Below are 19,111 nucleotides of genomic sequence, written 5' to 3'. Positions count from 1 at the left end.
CTATGACCCAGGGGCCAAATTAACCCACCACCTATCTGTGTAAAATCATTGCATTGGAGCACTGCCACACAGACTTAACTATTGCCTATAGCTGCTTTCACAGTACAGTGAAAGAGTTGAGTACTTGCAACAGAGATTAAGTGTGGCCCTCAAATCCTAAGACCATCTGGCTCTTTTCTGAATACGTTTGCCAGCCCCTGGACTAATTGCTCATTCAGATTCTTTCAACCTTGATTTTCTAGGAGTCTACTCTCTGTTGTCATTCAATCATTTATTGAGCAAAGATCAATTTGTGATCTTCATGTGTCAGGATCTCTTCCAGGCTCTGGAGAAAAGACCAGGAACTAGAATCAGAGTCCTCATTCTCATGAAACTTACCCTTCAGTGAGGCAGATACACCATAAATGAATAAATAAAAGCAGGGGGATTTATACTGACAAAAGGTGTCAGGGGCAGGGAGACTTCTAAATGACAATTTTAACTTCAAAAAAGAGAAGATGGTCTAAGCTATGAAATCCCCAAGGATAAACAGGCGAACATACTTTTAAAATTAAATTTCATAAAATGTCAGCATGAAGATACCCTTTAAGCTTTAAGAAGAGGTTGACTCCATTTAAATAAAAGCTTCTTCATAGAATTCATGATATAAACCAAATTTGACACCTACAAGACTCTGTGCTGTCTGCTCCCTAGATGAGCAGATGTCTCCAACTCTTTCCCTGACCTATAACCTTTCCTGGCTACATCCAGCAACACCACTGCCTCTGTCCCCATGTGCCAGGTTCTCTCCTGTTCCAAGTGTGGCCCAGCTGTTATTAACTGCCTGACCTTGGGACACTGAGGCTAAGAGGCTTAACTCTTCTGTTTCTCAGTTACCTCATTAAAGCCTCTGTCACAGGGCTGGTGTGAAAACCAAATGAACAATTTCCTATCTTGATTGTGGTGGTATCTTGATTTAACGAATGGATATGTTTGTCAAATCACAGCACCCGTTCACCTCAAAAGGGTAAATTTTTCTGGATGTAAATTATACCTCATGAATTGGAAAACAAAATCAATTATATAACGCATTTTATAGTCTTAGCACACGACTGTTGTTCAACTAATGTCACTTCCTGGCCTCATCTGTTTTCTGCTGCTTTCCCTGGAGGCCTCTGGCAATTTCTGGCACCCCCCGGTTGGCACCCAAGAGCACTATGCACATATTAAAAATTTTAATAGAATACCGATCACATCATATTATGTGTATTTATGTTCATGTTCTTCCTGGTCTGTGAGCTCCTTGAGTGGAAAAAGAGATGCCGTGTTCACCTCCTATTTCCCTATCCCCCAGCACATAAAAGGGCAATAGTGGAAGTGTCTGAATGAAGGTGAATGTAGGCAGAACACACTTCAGAGAGGACTGTGGGTGCTTCTCTGCTCTGCACCTAGTGTGCCCCACCCTCTCTTGAGCCCTCCCTCGTGAGCAGGACCTGAGTCATCTTTCTCAACATCACAGTGTGAAACCTGAAGCTATTTTAACTTCAACTCAGTAGTGAAAGAGACAGGTGCTCAGGTGACAGGAAAGGATCTGACCACTAATTTCAGCACATATTTTGTTTTGGATCCAGAGCTATAACTTATGATTCTTGAGGAATACCGCTGTCTCTTTTTAAAATATTTCTTTGCAAGACACCAGGCATAGTGCTAGATCACAGTAGGTGTGCAAAAATAAGACAGCTCAATTCAGCAACTATTCTGAAAGTCCTTTCTCTCATCACTTTTTTAAGTCAGGTGTTGTCATAGATGCTAGAGATATGGAAAATGAGTAGGACGTGATTTTTGACCTCATGCAGCAAAGGGATAGGATTGAACCCAAATGGTATGTACAGTCCAGCATTTGCCAAGTTGTTCGCCACAGAATCATAAATCTGCAAATGTCCCCAGAATCAAATACATTCAGGAAACTCTGCATATTTAATCTACCTCTTGAGACTCATAATACACATTAGCACAGTTAAGGCACTGAGAAGGCCTGCAGTAAGTAAGGAAGTGTGGTTTATGTCATTTAATCCAGTGCTTTATCATTACTGAGCTTTTGTTAAGTTACCACATGGTAATAAATAACCTCACAATCACAGTGATTTATAACCACAGAGGTCTCTTTATTGCTCATGTTTCATGATGGCGGGGCTTTGACTTTTCCCCAGAAGTCCTCTTCACTTAGGCTGAAGGAGCAGCCTTTCGCAGGTATATGCCATTCGCATGACAGAAGAAAAAGAGCAGAAGCCAAGGCAATGTCTCCTAAAGTGCCTGCTGAGACGAGGCATCAACATCTCCTCCTCTCACCTTCCACCGGCCACAGCACATCGCACGGCCGAGTCCAAAGTCAACCAGGAGAGGCGTGTGCATCTCCCACCGGGCAGCACCGCCCGTCACGCAGCAAAGCCCTGGCAAGCCTTTCAGAGGAACTGAACGGTGCAGTCATGGAATCGGCCACAAAATAAACTTATGTTTGTACCAGACCTCCTTTTTAATTTGATTGTCATATCATTCAGCAATTCCACTCTAAAGGTATATACCTAAGAGAATCGTAGAGACTTATTCAAACAAAAACATGTACAGAGATGTTCATAAGAGCACTACTCACAATAGCTAAAAGGTGGAAGCAACTTACATGTCCATCAGCCTATGACTGGGGAACTACAAACTGTGGTACAACTGTAGAATGGCTTTGAAGTTAGCCATGAAAAAATGAAGTACTAAGACATACGGCAACATGGATGAACCTTGAAAACACTTCGTTAAGTTAAAGAAGCCAGACACACAAAAACGCATATTGTATTATTTCATTTCCATGAACTATCTAGAATAAGAAAATCCAGAGACAGAAAGCCAGGGGCTGAGCAGAGGAGAAATGGGGAATGACTGCTTAACGGGTGCAGAATTTCCATTTGGGGTGCCGAGAAAGGACTGGAATAAATAGTGATGATAGTTACACAAGGGTGTGAACCTATTTAATGCCAATGAAGTGTGCATTTTAAAATGGTTAAATAAACTTTGTTATGTATATTTTACCACAATAAAAAGTAAGATTCAAAACAAAATTGAATTGACAGTTCAAATACATTTAAATATTGAGTACCTACTAAGAGCAAAACACTGAACTAAGGAGAAGCAGGTAATGAACAAATGACAAAGGGTATGGTTTCTTCCCTCGGGATCTTAGCTACAACTTAGTAGCCAACATGCACCACTGTGCTAAATAAATGAGTGAATGTATGAATGGAAAACTTTCTGGATCATCCCTAGGTTTCAGCAAAATAGTCTCTCTGCATCGCTTTCCACATCAGAGAGCTGCTGAGGCAGAGCTCTGCTCTCTGTAGACATCACCAGATGGATACTAGATTAAATCACAGGACAGTGTCAGTAAAACTTTGCTCTGTGGGCTTCTGGGAGAGAGAAGTATAAAAATAAGAAGTTCTCATGCTATTAGCGTTACTACTACTAGAAGCTGTTGCTTTTCTGATGACTAATAGCCTCTGACCATTTGTATGATCCCTTTTTTTTTTTTTTCATTTCTAGTCTCCTCTAAGCCTCTTCTTTCATTTTCCTACCTCCTTTTACCTTTGCCCGGTTTTGTGGACATTTTGTGAAACACCACAATGAAACTATCATTAGAGTCTCATTCCTTATCATCTCTACCCGCCAAAATAAACCTCTGCGGAGTCTCCCCTCCCAGCCCCATTCTGAGGAATTAGGAGAGGAACTGAGAGCAGCACCATTTTAAGGAGGAGAGGCTGCCGAGGTTCAGATTCTGGCTCAGTCACTTGGGGAGCCAGCCCCGTTTCCTCACCTGCAAAACGGGGATGTTATTTATGCCTCTCTTGTAGCAGTGCTGTGAGGATTAAAAATGTAACAAATACAATTATATAATGCAAATAAGGGTAAATTAAGATAAATGTAAGTATACTAAAGATAAATTAGTGCAGCCCCTGTCTCATAAGGAAGCGCTGAATTAACAGTATCTACTGTGATTTCTGGCTGCTCTGGCCTCAGTCCATGCGGCTGGGCTCCTCCTGGGCTGGACCACCTCCCTGCTGTACTCGGTTTTCTCTTTCCAGAGGATGTCAAGGTGGAGCGCATTAATAAATAAATGGTTACTAGCTGCGTATTACACACAAAGAAACGTGCGCATATACATCACGCGTGTACAGCTCTGCATTTCCACAAAGTAAACACACCGTGTGCCGTCACCCAGATCAAGAAACAGAACATTACCAATACTTCCAGAAACATCCGTGGTCTCCCATCAGTCACTGCCCCACTCATCCTCCCCAAAGGGTAACGCTCTCCGGACTCTGAAACGACGCCTCTGTTTTTACTGGTTTAACCTGCGTGGGAACGGAGCCCTACTGCGCGCGATCTCCACGAGGTTCCTCCACGTCGTTGCATGAAAGGGTATTTATTCTGTTCTCATTTCCCTGTTGTAGCCCATCATGTGAATGTCTGACAACTTATTTACCCGTTTTCTTGCTGATGGGCATTTGGGGCTACTCCCATTGGGAATTTTGAAGGCAGCCGCTATGAGCATCCATGCCTTTTGGGGACGGTAGGTAACATTTCTCCGATGGGCACTTCCCGGGAGTTGTAATTGCTGGGTCAGATGGCGAGGGCACACTGCGTTTTCAGTAACTACTGCAAAAGAGTTTTCCAAAGTAGCTGCGCTCACTTTTCCCTGTCCCTCCCCCAGGCAACGCGTGTAGGCCCCGGGGCGCCTCACAGTCCCCCCCTTGATCTTGTCAGTGTTCCTCACTTGGGCCAGCTGATCGCCGCCTTACGATACTGAACTGTGGTTTCAATTTACATTATCTGAGGACTGGGAAAGTTTACCTTCCCCAGTGTTTATTTGCCACTTTGATATTCTCGTTTGCGAGGTGCCTGTTCATATCTTTCCCCCCTTTCCTGTCTTACTGGGTTGTCTGTCTCTTTCTTATTGGCTCTGGGAGTTATTTGCGTGTTTTGCGCAGAGTCCTCTGTCAGATACACACATGGCAGACACTCCTTTCCGCGCGGCAGCTTGCATTTTCCTTCTGTGAATAGCTGCTTCTGATGGACAGAATTTCTTAATTTCAACGGAGTCCAATTTATCAGCCTTTCTCTCGTGCTTAGTGCTTTCCATGCCCTGCCGATAAATACCAGACTATTGAAAAGTCATGAGATAGTCTTCTGTCTCATATTTAAGGAGCTTTTCCCTTGTCCCTTCGGCACCAGAAGATTATTTTCCCTCAGATACCACTGTTCCCTATGATTCCTCCATCTAGACAGACAGAGTGAATTACTCCCTTTTCGGGGTCTCCATAATAGTATGCATTACTTTCATTACCTCTATTATACACCACCTTGAATCATACGTATTTCCTGTCCATCTTCCCTATCTCATCCCCACACTCTATTCACTCAATTATCTGAATTCTTCACGGTCTTTTTACTGAATCCTGGTCATGATGCCTTCAAAGTAACTCTAAAATTGGCCTCTTTTCCTCCATCCCAACGTCTACCTCCATGTCTAAATCTGTGACTTCTCATCGTAAGTGCTGTAGTAGACTCCAACTGGTCACCAACCTGTAACCTGCCCTTCTCCAATTAACCGACCACACAAGAGCCAGAGTGGTCTTCCATCGCATCAATCTCTTCACGCTACTTTCCTTGGTAAAAACCCTCCCGTGGTGCCCAGTACTCTCAAATTAACGTTCAACTCAGTCATGCACTGCGGAGGCCTTCAGGATGGAGAGGATCCCTTTGTCTCTCTCACCATTGATGTCTCAGCTTTAATCTCTTAAGACGTTTTCAGTTCCTCGAATGCCCCTTCATAAACTCTTCTGCCTGCTTCCATATCCATGGCCCTGCCCTCGTATTCACACTTCAGGTCTCATCCTATGCACCCTTTTTTCCCGCAAGAAAGCTTCCCTGACTCCCTAGTAAGTTCACTCCCCATACAAACTAGAACCATAAAACCCTCATATATTTTTCTCCATTAAAATGCATTATGCCTATTATTGTTTAAGTCCATCTTCTCTGATAGAGCATATACTTCCTTGGGGTAGAAAATGTGTCTTGTTTTCTCCTGTATCCCTGTGCCAAGTTCAATGCCAATATGGTTTCTTGAAAAATATATACAGGGAGGAGTAAAAGCAGGTTTACAGTTGTTCATATGGAAAATAATACAATAATTAATAGTAATGATACAAGAATAAACTCTGTGTTTCCCGTGCTGACAACTGTAAAACCTACCCCCCCCCCCATATATAGTGAAGTGAAATGAACTGATTTGAGCTCCTACACTCACTGTCTACCATTAAATTCGGCACATGGCCAGTTTCAAGAAAAGTCTTCATAAAACCCTAGAATCAGCATTGCGAAGGTCTTAAAGAACACTTACTTTAATCACCCAACCCAATGGAATGATGATTCAATAATCTCTATAACATGCCTACCAATGTCATTTACGTATACCTCAGAGTCACTACATATTCAGTAGGCCACTCTAGGTCTGGTGTGACTGTGCATTAGAAGGCCTATTTTACACTGAGTTTAAACTGAGATCTATATAATCTCAGGTCAGAGCTGGGGTCCTTGCAGTCTCTTGTAAGTAGATCACGTTTAGCCTGTTTTATCCATGTTAATAAATCTGGCTATCTTTTCTGCAAGACACGTCACCCTTCTTCAGCTATCTGTCATAAGACATCCTCCTTCGGGTGCACTGTGGTTTTTTAATGTCCCTCCTGAGGTGTGATGTGCAGACTTGAATCCAGTCCTCCAGGTGTGCTCTAACCAATTCAGAATAGGACAAAGCTATCATCTTTTTTTCTGGATACTATACTTTTAATAATGTAAGCGATGGCAGACCTGGGTTTTGGGGGACTGAGACTTATACTTCAGTTGCTGACTGAGAAATGTAATTCAAAATAAGGTATGAACATGGATATTTAGAATGAGAAAATATGAGGATTTAGAGGTGAGGGAATCCTGGACCTCAAGTTTCATTAGCTTCATGTTAAGTCAGCCTCAGAATGTCCCTATGATATTATTAAATTTCTAGTAACATCCCATGAATTCTCCCTAAATTTATTCCAATGATAACTCATAGGTCTCTCCACCTCTAACGCTCACAGCAGGGTGATCAATGCAGACTGAAGCCAAACCTCCTGGGTTCAAAGCCTGCTGGGACTTGAAGGTCGCTGTAGGTATCACAGGAACATCACTGGCACACCCAAGGCGATTCTGACTTTCTTATTAGGCATCACCAGATCCATCTGTCTACTCTTTTCTCTAACAAAGGCTTATTCTTCATGTCTTTGAGGGTGTGTTTTGTTTTAACACTAAACCACTTTCTTGGCCTCGCTTTCCCTGAGAATCTTCATTCACTGCTCCCCAGTGACACTTCCAAGCCCTCCCCAAACCTCTTTCCAACCATCTTCTCTAACAGGTGTGTGACTCAAAATGTTGCCAAGGAACCGGAATATAAAAGTCATACTGAGCTCTGCTTAGCTCCACCTGACAATCTCAGCCCGACTTTCCTCCCACTGACATTCAGACTCACCTTTATCACATACCTTTCTAGGAGGTCGCATTTTTAGTCTGCTCCAACTTAAAGCATGTCATTTCATTTTCTGACTATAAAGTTAATACATGATCACCGTAGAACAGTTAGAAAAGGAACTGGAAGCCCAAAATAGATCATCTATAACCTAACCATCCAGAGGTAAGCTCTTCTAACGTCACGGCATATTTCCTTGCAATGCTGTTTTACCTTCTTCCTTGACGTTGTGATGCCCTACGTTTAATCAGAACCCGCCCATTTTTAAATAAATATGATATCAGATCACTGTCACATACACCGGGAAATTCTTTATAAACAACGTTTTAGTAACTGCCTGATATTATGTTGTATGGATGCTACATTAATTCACTTAGTTTCCTCATGTGGAAAATTGAGATCTTTACGTTGTTTTTCTGTTATTATAAATTATGCTTTTTAAAGCAGCACCATCTGTACTTAAAGCCTTGTCAGTTTCCCCTACAATCTCTTCCCCACTTTTTGATGAATTAATAAGGATAATATTAATATTGTAAATGGTATATTATTCTAAGGTCATGAGTATATATGGAGCACCTAACATAGACCTGATGTATAATAGACATTAAATGAATACAAATATTTATATATAGCAACCAATTAGCCCTTGTGATTGTTACATTCTCACTACAGTGCCTAAGTGCATCTGTCTCTCTACACCCTAGGAAGCCTCGAGTATTTGCATTTGTCAGCTCTGCTACAAGCACATACACATACATAAACACATGTGTGTATGTGTGTATGAATATTCTGAAGGCCACAAATGGTTAAAAATAAGGAAAAAGATTACACAGAACCAGAAATTCCATAAATTGCCCTATATCTCCTGGGATTCAAATAACACCTGCCAAAATACACTGAAAACACCATCATGTAGGAAATTCAGATGATATCATATGAAACTTTAATATATGTTAGATCTGGAGCATCTATAAATAACACTGCTCAGGCATTTTCATCAAAATAATCAGATAAAGCTCGCATTTCCATTCCTGGTATCTGAAAACTAATTAATAACCACAAATTTAATGTCCTGTTGGTGTTAAAATTTTGAAAAGGACTTTATATCATAACTGCCTTAGTTTTCACTGGTTTCTCTGTCTTTCATCCTGCCTCCCCCAGGCTGCCTCCCCTTCCACCCTCTGGTCCCACCACTGCCACGGGCACCTACCTTGAAGGTGAAGTTTGCTCTCGGTGCTTTGCAGAAGGACAGAACTCACAGAGTCCAGATTGTCATAGCTGTTACAGCCCAGAGGCCCAGTGCGCGTCTCTGTGACCTGGAGTGGACATCAAGGGTGACAGATGTGAGAGGGACGCCCTTGTATGGGACAAACCCTGCGAAGTCAGCCCCCAGCAGAGCAAAGCTGGCAGAGAAAGTCCTGCCTGAGCCAACGGCTGCTTCCTGAGCCCCTTGCCTGTGCCAAGGACCAAGCCTGGCTGTCACCAAGCAGATGACAAGATAGCAGGCCAATCAAGTAGACAGGCTAGAGCCAGAATGCCCAGGCTCTCTCGGTGGTACTCCACAGTCGCTTTGAGAATTACATGAACTAATAAGTGAAAGCAGTCCAGGATGGCACATTTCAAAAGCATGGCTTTTAGAATCAGGAGAATCAGTGTTAAATCCTGGCTGCTCCCCTTGTTTGCTCTGTGACCTAAGAAAGTCACTTAGCTTTTCTAACCTGAAGCTGGTAAATCCTTTCTGGGAAGGCTGTGAGATTAGGCGTGATGGGCGTAAGTGCCTAGCACATGCTGATCGGGGCACGTGAAGGAGGCGACCAATTGATGTCTCTCTCACATCAATGTCTCTCTCTCTCTCTCTCTCCCCCCCTCCTCCTCTCTGCCCCCCTCCCTCCCTCCCTTCTACTCTCTCTAAAAAATCAATGGAAAAAATATCCTTGGGTGAAAATTAACAAAAAAAAAGTATTCTTTTTTCAAACTGAATAATAACATAGTTATTAGAACACAGTTGTTATTGAGGGAGAGTCAAAACGACCAATTGACTTTGCTAGAGACACCCAGGGAAAAGAAACCATGGGCAAAGAGTCCCTGCCGGGTCAGCCAGGCATCTTCCACCAAGCTGGCAGGGAGACGGCCCCTTCTAGCAAGTGGGGTGTTGAGGGAGTGTCAGGAAATGTCAAGATAAAGAAAAGTCCTAGACTGAGTGGAGAAGACAGTGCTCCAGGAAGAAGGGCTTGTGGAGTGGCCTCTGCTCGATTTCGCCGAGAAATGTCTCAGAAGGAGGCCGGCTACGCTTAGGATGCACAAAAGAAGATTATCTTGTGACAGGGCTCCGATAGCTCAATCCCGCCCCGTCCAGTGGGCAGAGAAGCATTTGGTGATAATAAAAACCAGGTCTCTGCTTCACTTCCACGCTGACTGCTTCATAAAGATCCGTCTCTCTGTGCCGAGTTCCCTAACAACATAATCCCCCCAATACAGGCGATTCTTCCCAGATAAATGGCTCTTTGTTTGTTAAACTGATTTATTTATCTCCTTCCTACCTCCCCCCTCCTCAGTAACTCGCTCCCTCCAGCATTTTTCTCCTGCTCTAGCCAATTCTGACTCTTTTGCCAGAGTCTCCCCGACACTGCTCCCCGCCCCACGCCCATACATGTTTTCCCTACGGATATCTTTGAAAGTCTTTATATAAGACTAGGTCTGCATTTTATTCAGGAAAAAAATAAAAAATTAGACTGAAGATTGAGAAGTAAAAGGCAGGTATAATCGGGTTTAAAAAAAATTGAGATGCAAAATGCAAAATATCTGCATTGAAATTCTCAAAAGAACTAATCAACTATATAAAAAATGCCCTCCCTTATTTTCTTTATAAAATGGTAATCTCAGAATTTATTGCCTTTAAAATGGGATCTCTTTTTTTTAAGTTCCTGTGATATAAGGCACTGAATTAAAAATCTACAGCTGCTCTATTTAGTGTGGCTATTAAAATTAAAATTAATTAAAATGAAATAAACTTACAAATTTAGTTCCTTAGCAGCCACATTTCAAGGGCTCCATGACTCCAAGTGACTGGTGGCTATGGTCTTGTCCAGCACAGACACAGAACATTTCCATCACTTTGGAAAGGTCTGTTGGCTAGTGCTGGTGTAGATGAGCGTCATGGAGATAAGCAAGACAGACTGGCTGTTTTTATAAATAAAGTTTTATTGGATCATAGGCACACCCATTTGTTAACATATTGTCTATGGCTGAATTTTGTTTGATAGCAGCAGAATTGAGTTGTGGCAACAGAGACCATATGACCTGCAAACCTCTCAATATTTCTTATCTGGCCCCGTACAGAAAGTAGTCACCGACCCCTGGTCTAGAGACTAGTTCTAGACCCCATTAAGGTACTCTCTATCTGCGAAACCCTGAGCAAACGTCTTTAACCCTGGATCACAGCTTTGCCATCTGTAATATACAGGTGAGAAATAAAAAACATAGGGGTTTAAAACAATTACTGTAGCTCTGGCCAGTGTGGCTCAGTGGTCAGAGCGTAGGCCTGTGCATCCAAGGGTGTCGGGTTTGTACCTGGGTTGCAGGTTCCACCCCTGGCCCCTGAAGGGGCGCTTGCGGGAAGCAAACAATCAATGTGTCTCTCTCGCATCGATGTTTCTCTCTCTATCTGCCCCCAACCCTCCCTCCCTTCCACTCTCTCTAAAAGTCAATGGAAAAAATATCCTAGGGTGGGGATTAACAAAAAAAAAGTTTACAAATTACTGTAATTCAGTACTCTGACTTCTGTGACCTTCAAAAAATCATTTACCCATTGTTGCCTCAGTTTCTTCTCTTGGGAAGAAAACCTGAAACTCAATCATCCTGGAGAACTTTAAGAGTGAATGAGAGGATTGTTGTTAATTACGCTGTGGCCATTGCCGGGGCTGCCCCAGTGAATCAGTATGATGGCCACCCTAACGACAACGCTCATGCTCTTGACAACACCAGTCAAGATGGTTGGCAAGGGGCTGCTGTTAGGTCCATGGGGATGAAGCCAGGGACCGTATGTGCCCGTCAACACTCACAGTACCCAGGTTGCAGTGCTGTTGTCTTCAGAACCTGCCACCCCAATCCACCCTCCAGCTGTACCTTGATTGCTCCAGTGGATATCTGGATCTCATGGAGCCTCCTCATGGTGCCGTCACGGTCGACAAAGTAGGACGATGCAAGCTGGTGCAGAGCTTCCACACTCTGCGTGGCGTTCCCTGACTTCCTGTCCAGGCGACTTTTGTCCATGTACATGGTCAAGGCCTCTTCCCCTGCATGGAGTGGAAAGAAGCTCAGACAGCCTGTCCACCTTTGAGGTGGGAGGGGCAGCTCCAGAGCGTGGAGGCTGAAAACACCCTCACACCTCCCACTGATTTTACCCAAACTTCCTCCTGCTTGTGAAAATCAAGAGCACAATGAAAGAGAGATAAATAGTCATAAGAGCCAAGCTCCATTAAGACAAGGGTCATGGGAAAACTCTTAGTCATCAAGTCCAACCCCTACTAATCCATTCTGTACTTCTCGCCAGCATCGTCTCATGACTGCCCTCCTCTTTCTGAGGTTCAGTCTCTCCTGTGAATTGTTGAATTTGCCATAGGTGGTCCCTTCCCATTCCTTCCTCCCTTTCCTGTTTCTCCCTCATCTCCCAGCGCCTCCTTTTCCTCTTCTCATCTCTCCCCTCTCCTCTCCCTCTGTTCCTTTCTCTCTCTCTCCTTCTGCTACCCCTCTCTAGACAGATGATGGATGGATGGATGGATGGATGGATGGATGGATGGATGGATGGATGATAGATGGATGGATGGATGGATGGACGGATGGATAGATGGATGGCTAAAGAGATAGATGATGGATGGATGGATGGATGGATGGATGGATGGCTAAAGAGATAGATGATGGATGGATGATAGATGGATGGATGGATGGATGGATGGATGGATGGATGGATGGATGGATAGATAGATAGATGAGATGATAGATAGATAGATAGATAGATAGATAGATAGATAGATAGATAGATAGATAGATAGATAGGTAGATAGATGATGGATAGATAGACAGATAGATACATAGAGTCATCGACTGGCTGCCTCTTGCACGTCTCCTACTGGGAATCGAACTACGATCTCCTGGATCCTAGGTCGATGATGCTCAACCACTGAGCCACACTGGCCAGGCTCTCCAGACAATTTTTGATCACTACAACACACTGGTCTCTGATACAGGGACTTTACATGTATTAATTAATTTATTCTTCTTAATAACTCCACCGAGGAGGTGCTACTTTTCTCTTAAGATTGTCTCTCTCTCCCTCTCCTTTCCTCTCTCTAATATCAATACAGACATTTTTATTGATTTAAAAATGTTTTTAAAAAACCATCTGGAGTAGTAGTAAAAACAGTGCCTAGACTTGAAGCAGCTGCATGAACACATGAACCTCTCTACCCTTCAGTTTCTCCAGGTGTAAAATCGGGGATACAAACTGCACGTACCTCATACAGATTAAATTAGTTAATTACATGAAGTACCTGACTCTTGCCAGGCCCACAGTGAGCACAAGGAAAGGGTTAACCACCATTATTTGATCTCTGTCAACTATTCAATTGTATGATAGGATAGGATAGTCAGAGAACAAACACTATCAATACTTTCTGAGGACAAAAGCCCAATATCTAAGATAACTGAAATTTCTTCAGAATGCTGGCAGGTTTTTCAGTTGAAGAGAAAAAACAATTTACTTTCAGAAGGACAGTGGTTATCTCGGGCAGTGGGCACAGTCCTGACCCACAGGTTAACTCCTCTGCCTCAGATCCCTCCGTGACTACCTCTAGAACACAGTTCCATTGCCAGCGTTCTCCACGGGCAGCCTTCTGTCTGTTTTTGCAATGCTGTCTCTCCACATGTCCTACCCAGGCCATTCCCGCTGCCTCCATGATTTATTCTTACCAATTTTCCTCCCAAGCTTTCCTCTCCTCAGCCTCTTTTTTTATGCATGGAATGCGGTTGTGTCTGGATTGTTGACATCCCGTCCAGCTTCCTGGGCCCAGTTCACACGTTACCTCCTCTTACTACCCTCCTCTTCAGGACCTGCTCAGGCATCACCTTCCTTCAAGCTTTCCCTGACCTACACTCACCCTAAGAGAGATGCATTCATCTCCCCTCTCTCCTTCTCTAGCTTGTCCATTCAGTATAGCTTGGCATGCACTGGCCATTTTCTGTGTGCTGAGCACTTTGGCAGGCACTGGGGAGACAAATGAATAAGACCTTGTCCCAATTCTTAAGTCACTGAGTGACCACACGCTTGCTGTCCAAAACAGGAGCCACCGGCCAAGTGTAACTAGTGAGCACTGAAAAGTGGCCAGCCCAATTTCAGATGCACTGTAGCTGTAAGCTACATGGCAGACCAAAATGTAAAAAAAGTTAAATATCTATTTAATAGTTTATTCTATTGATTACATGTAGAAAGGATACTATTTTGGATGACATGTTATATAAAGTGAAGTTAATTTTTAAATTGATTCTCTCCTTTTTATTTCCACTTTTAAAAACATGGTTGTGACCAAATTTAAAACGACATGTGTGACTCACTGTGACTCATGTTTTATTCCCACTGGACAACACTGGTCTAGGGAAACAGAGACTTAGGGGGATTATTTAAAAAATCAGGTGAGGAGATTGAAGATGGCGGTGGACTGGTGGGCTGAGTGGAAGCTACACGGACACTCTCCCAGGACCGAACTGGAATTACAACTGAAACATAGAAAAACCATCCTCAATAATCAACTGCAACTGAAGACGAGCTGGAGAGCACCCTCATAACCAAGAAGGACAAGTGGAGACCATATAGAAACTGGTTGGAAGTGCGGAGGCGTGAGAGGGCTGGCTGGGCTCCCACAGGCAGCAGCTAAAGGTCGGGAGGGAGATCTCAGCTGTGGGGGTTCCCACTGAGGACTCTGGGGCCTAAACCCCACGCTGGGCTTCCCAGCCAAGAGCACCAGAACTGAGAAAGGTGCCCACATAAGAACTGGCTGTGAAAAGCAGCAGGGTTTCTGTCTGCCAGGGAGAGATGACTGGAAATGCAGGCACCCTCTTAAAGAGCCAATGCACAAAGTTTCCTGTGCAGCCACTCACCTTGGGCTCCAGCAGAGGGAAGACAGAGTGGACTGGAGCTGTGTGGGGAGAATCTGGGGTTGTGGGCTCTGGCGATTGAGATCAGAAGGGACCCCTCTGGATTCCTGTGCCTAGTCATTCCCCCAGACTGCACAGGAAATCTTTCTCAGGCAGACAATTGGCTGCTTTTGCCTGGGGGGTGGGGGGTAAGCAATTAACCTATCCTGCTGGAAAACCTCTTGCCTTACTTACCCAGAGGAATTTCTACAGCCTGAGGCTCCTTAGGAGACTGATAACAACCAGCTGCCCCACCCTGTTGAGTTTCTATAGCCTGAGGCTCATTAAGAGAATCAGATTAATTAGCCCGCAGGCAGAGGCAGACCTCAGAGTGCTTTGAGTCTTTGCCTGATCTGCCTCTGGACCCTGGCCTTGGAAAAGCAGGCTTTGGTGTGCATCTTGTTCCTGTCCAAACACACCCAGCCCCAGCAGAGGAGACCTCAAGCTGAGGGTTGTTGATAGCTCCAAGCAGGGCACACAAGATCAGTCACAAACAGCATCTGACATTGGCCTGCACCAGAGACCTTTCAAAAAGACAGAGTCCTAGCAGACCTACCTAATACATAGAAACCCAAACAGGCAGCCAATATGGGGAGACCAAAAAACAAGCCCCAAATGAAAGAAAAAGAGAAGTCTCCAGAAGAAGAGCTAAATGAAATGGAGATAAGCAATCTATCAGATACAGAGTTCAGAATACTGATGTAAGGATGATAACAGCATGAAAAAAGATATGAAAACTATGAAGGAAATGAAGAATGAAATAGCAGAAATAAAGAATACATTGGAAGAAATAAACAGCAGATTAGAGGAAGCTGAGGACTGGATCAGCAAATTAGAAGACAGGGTAGAAAAAGTCACTCGATCAGAGACCCAAAAAGAAAAAACAAAAAATAGGAGGACAGTTTAAGGGAGCTGTGAGGCAACATGAAACATAACAATCTTTGCATCATAGAAGTGCCAGAAGAGGTCGAAAGTAAGCAAGGGTTAGAGAACCTGTTTGAAGAAATAATGGCAGAAAACTTCCCTAACCTGGGCAAGGAAAAAGTCACACAAGTTCAGGAGGCACAGAGTTCCAAGAAGAAGAACCCAAAGAGGCCACACTCAGACACATCATAATTAAAATGCCAAGAATTTAAGACAAAGAGAGAATCTTAAAGGGAGCTAGAGAAAAGCAATCTGTTACCTACAAAGGAGCTCCCATAAGGCTGTCAGCTGACTTCTCATCAGAAACTATACAGGCCAGAAGGGAATGACATGAAGTATTCAGGGTAACGCAAAACAAGGATCTGAAACCAAGACTATTCTGTCCAGCAAGGCTATCATTCAAAATAGATGGTGAAATAAAGAGCTTCCCAGACCAAAAAAAAAAAAAAGGCTAAGTGAGTTTATCATCACCAAACCAGCAGTGCAGGAAATGTTAAAGGAACTGCTATAATTAGAAGTAGAAATAGAAATAGAGAGAAAGAGAAACATAGACATAAAGAATTAAAATGGCAATAGATAAGTATCTATCAATAATAACCTTCACTGTAAATAGATTAAATACTCCAATAAAAAGACATAGGGTGGCTGAATGGATAAAAAACATGACCCAAATATATGCTGTCTACAAGAGACCCACCTCAAAACAAAAGACTCAAGCAGGATGAGAGTGAAGGGATGGAAAAAATTTTTCCATGCAAATGGAAATGAAAAGAAAAGCTGGGGGTAGCAATACTCATATCAGACAAAATAGATTTCAAAATGAAGACCCCAAGGAGAGACAAGAAAGGTCATTATATAATACTAAAGGGATTGATCCAACAAGAGGATATAACCCTGATAAACATATATGTACCCAATATAGGAGCACCTAAATTTATTAAGAAAACTTTTAGAGGACTTTAAGGGAGGCACAGAGAGTTCCAAGCAAGAAGAAGCCAAAGAGGCTCATGCCCAAACTTTAACACCCTACTGATTTCACTGGATAGGTCTTCCAGACAAAATATCAACAAGGAAACAGTGACCCTAAATGACACACTAGATCAGATGGATTTAATTGACATTTACAGAACATTCCACCCCAAAGCTGCAGAATATACATTCTTCTCAAGTGCACATCAGTACATGAGTGGATAAAAAAGCCGTGGGACATTTACACCATGGAATACTATGCAGCTATAAAAAGAAGAATCACTTATTATCCTTTGGGACAGCATGGAGGGAACTGGAGAGTATTATGCTAAGCAAAATAAGCCAGTCAGAGAAAGACAAGTACCACATGATCTCACTCATATGTGGAATGTAATAAACATAAACTGGTGAACAAAATGGATCCAGAGACACAGATGCATGGAACAGATTAAGGGATCTCAGAGGGAAGGTGGGGGTAGGGGAGTGGGTGGAGAGAGATTAATCAAAGAAGTTATATAAGCATAACCCATGGACACGGACATTGTTATGGGGAAGGCCTGGGAGTGAGGTGGATACAGAGTGGAGGGGATTAATGAGGGGAAAAAAGGGACATTTATAATACTTCCAACAATAAAGATAAACTTAATTAAATAAATAAATAATAAATCAGGTACAGGGATGCACAGGGTGAGATGCAGCCAGAAGAAGGGTGCCTGCCTCCCTGTTGCTAATGAGGGACACGGGGCCCCGCTGATCTGGTCTCTCCTGCTGTCTCCCTTGCCACTCTCTAGGTGTGCTCTAGCCTGCACAAATGCATCTCACTTTCTCTCATTGTTGGGAGTCCGCTCTTCTGCTTTTCTCCTGCTTACTTCTACTCATCCTTTAAGTGTCACCCAAGATAACACCTCCTCTGAGAAGTCTTCCCTGAATCCTCCACTCTTAAATTGGTTAAGAACTCTAACCACGTGCTCCCATAGTCTCTTATTTCTGCCATACATCACCTATCACATTTTCTGGTGATTGCTCATTTGACAGCTGTCTCCTTCCCTAGAGGAGAAGCACTGTGACGTCAGAGTATGTGAGTCTTTCCTCATTTCATTGTCATTACCTAGCACAATAAGGGTATGTATTATGTGCTTAACAAATGATCATGGTATTTGTCCTATGTGATTGTCATATCTGCCTCGATTACTTGACTGAAATCTCCCAGTAAGAAGATTCATCATCACCACAATTAATCTCTGGGTCTCCTGTACCGAGATTTGAGTTGAGAATAACACTCGTGTTTACAGTCTCCCGTGAAGGCTTCACCGGTTACCCAAGAGGACATGACCTTGCATCCTTTGAACACCATAGCAATCCGAATAGATCTGGCTTAAAAATGACTTTAGATACAACTAGACTTGCTCTCAGGGGTGGGGGAACAGGATTCGCCTTGCTTCTCCTGAGTCAGATGAAGAGCGGGTGTTCTGTTATGATTTGAAGGATAGATGGATAGGTTGATGGATGGGTGGGTGGATAGATGATTGACTGAGTAGATGAAGAGATAGATGGATGGAAAGGTAAATGATTAAATAACCGAATATGCTAGAAGTTAGAGGCACGTGGAAGAGGAAATAAATATTGCAGGAGTCGGCTCAGGCACTCTAAGGGGCCCGTGAAAAAGGAGGTGAAATCAGCCCAGTCCCTCTGGACTGAGGACTGGCAGAAGCAAACCTTAGATCAAGAGGGGTTAATGGGCTTCTCGCTGCATTATTAAGACTTAATTTTGTGTTTATTAAGAGAATGTTCTGTTTAGAGTGGCTTTCCCATTAGGGCATTGCTGCAAATTGCCTCTTCACCCGCAGAGGCCTTTCCTGGGCCCTGTCCTCCGGGGCCTTTGCCTCTCTCTGCAGCAGGACTTTCCGAGGGGAAGAAAGTGGACTCAGCCACACAGGGATGGGGGTTGGGGGGAAGCTGATCATCTGACATTTTGAGTCAATGGGGGATGCTACTTCCAGATGGGGGATGGGGGTGTCTGATCTGTAGGCCTTTGGGGCAGCCCTGATCCTTTCCTTCTGAGTCCCTGTGACTTTATTCTCAGCTTTCCTCTTAGCCAAGGGGAGATATCCCAAAATGCAGGGTGGGAAATAATGGATAAACACATAAACTTACACACAAATGCAAAAACATGAAACCTCACACGTAAGAAGGCATTCCTGCAATAAGCACACATTTACAGACATGTACAAGCTCACATATATTCACATATGTGGATACTGCATCCATATGCATAAGCCCAGTGAGTGAGCGTGTGTGCACCGAGTGTGCAGGTAAGTCCACGCACAGGCTCACTTATATCCAAGCACAGGGGGACATGTGCACACACCCGTCTATGCATGCTGCAAGCTTATCATGCAGATCACACAGATACCCAGGCTCCAGGGGGCGTCCTCTGGGCCCAAAAAAGAT

At 43.5% G+C, this 19,111-nt stretch overlaps 1 protein-coding gene across 1 annotated transcript in view; it reads right to left on the bottom strand.

Annotated features, from left to right (window-relative positions):
* BRINP1 (BMP/retinoic acid inducible neural specific 1) overlaps window positions 1-19,111 on the bottom strand; it is a 144,485-nt gene that overhangs the window by 35,065 nt on the left and 90,309 nt on the right. The window contains exons 4-5 of the mRNA XM_087823223.1: window positions 11,705-11,874; window positions 8,790-8,895 (exon numbers count right to left, since the gene is read on the bottom strand). Of these exons, the coding sequence (XP_087679349.1) occupies window positions 8,790-8,895; window positions 11,705-11,874 (276 nt within the window). The remainder of the gene's footprint in view (window positions 1-8,789; window positions 8,896-11,704; window positions 11,875-19,111) is intronic.

The sequence above is a fragment of the Miniopterus natalensis genome, chromosome 12 (genome assembly GCF_054644295.1).
Source record: "Miniopterus natalensis isolate mMinNat1 chromosome 12, mMinNat1.hap1, whole genome shotgun sequence".
NCBI classification, from domain to species: domain Eukaryota; kingdom Metazoa; phylum Chordata; class Mammalia; order Chiroptera; family Miniopteridae; genus Miniopterus; species Miniopterus natalensis.
This window is presented reverse-complemented; position numbering and strand designations above follow the sequence as displayed.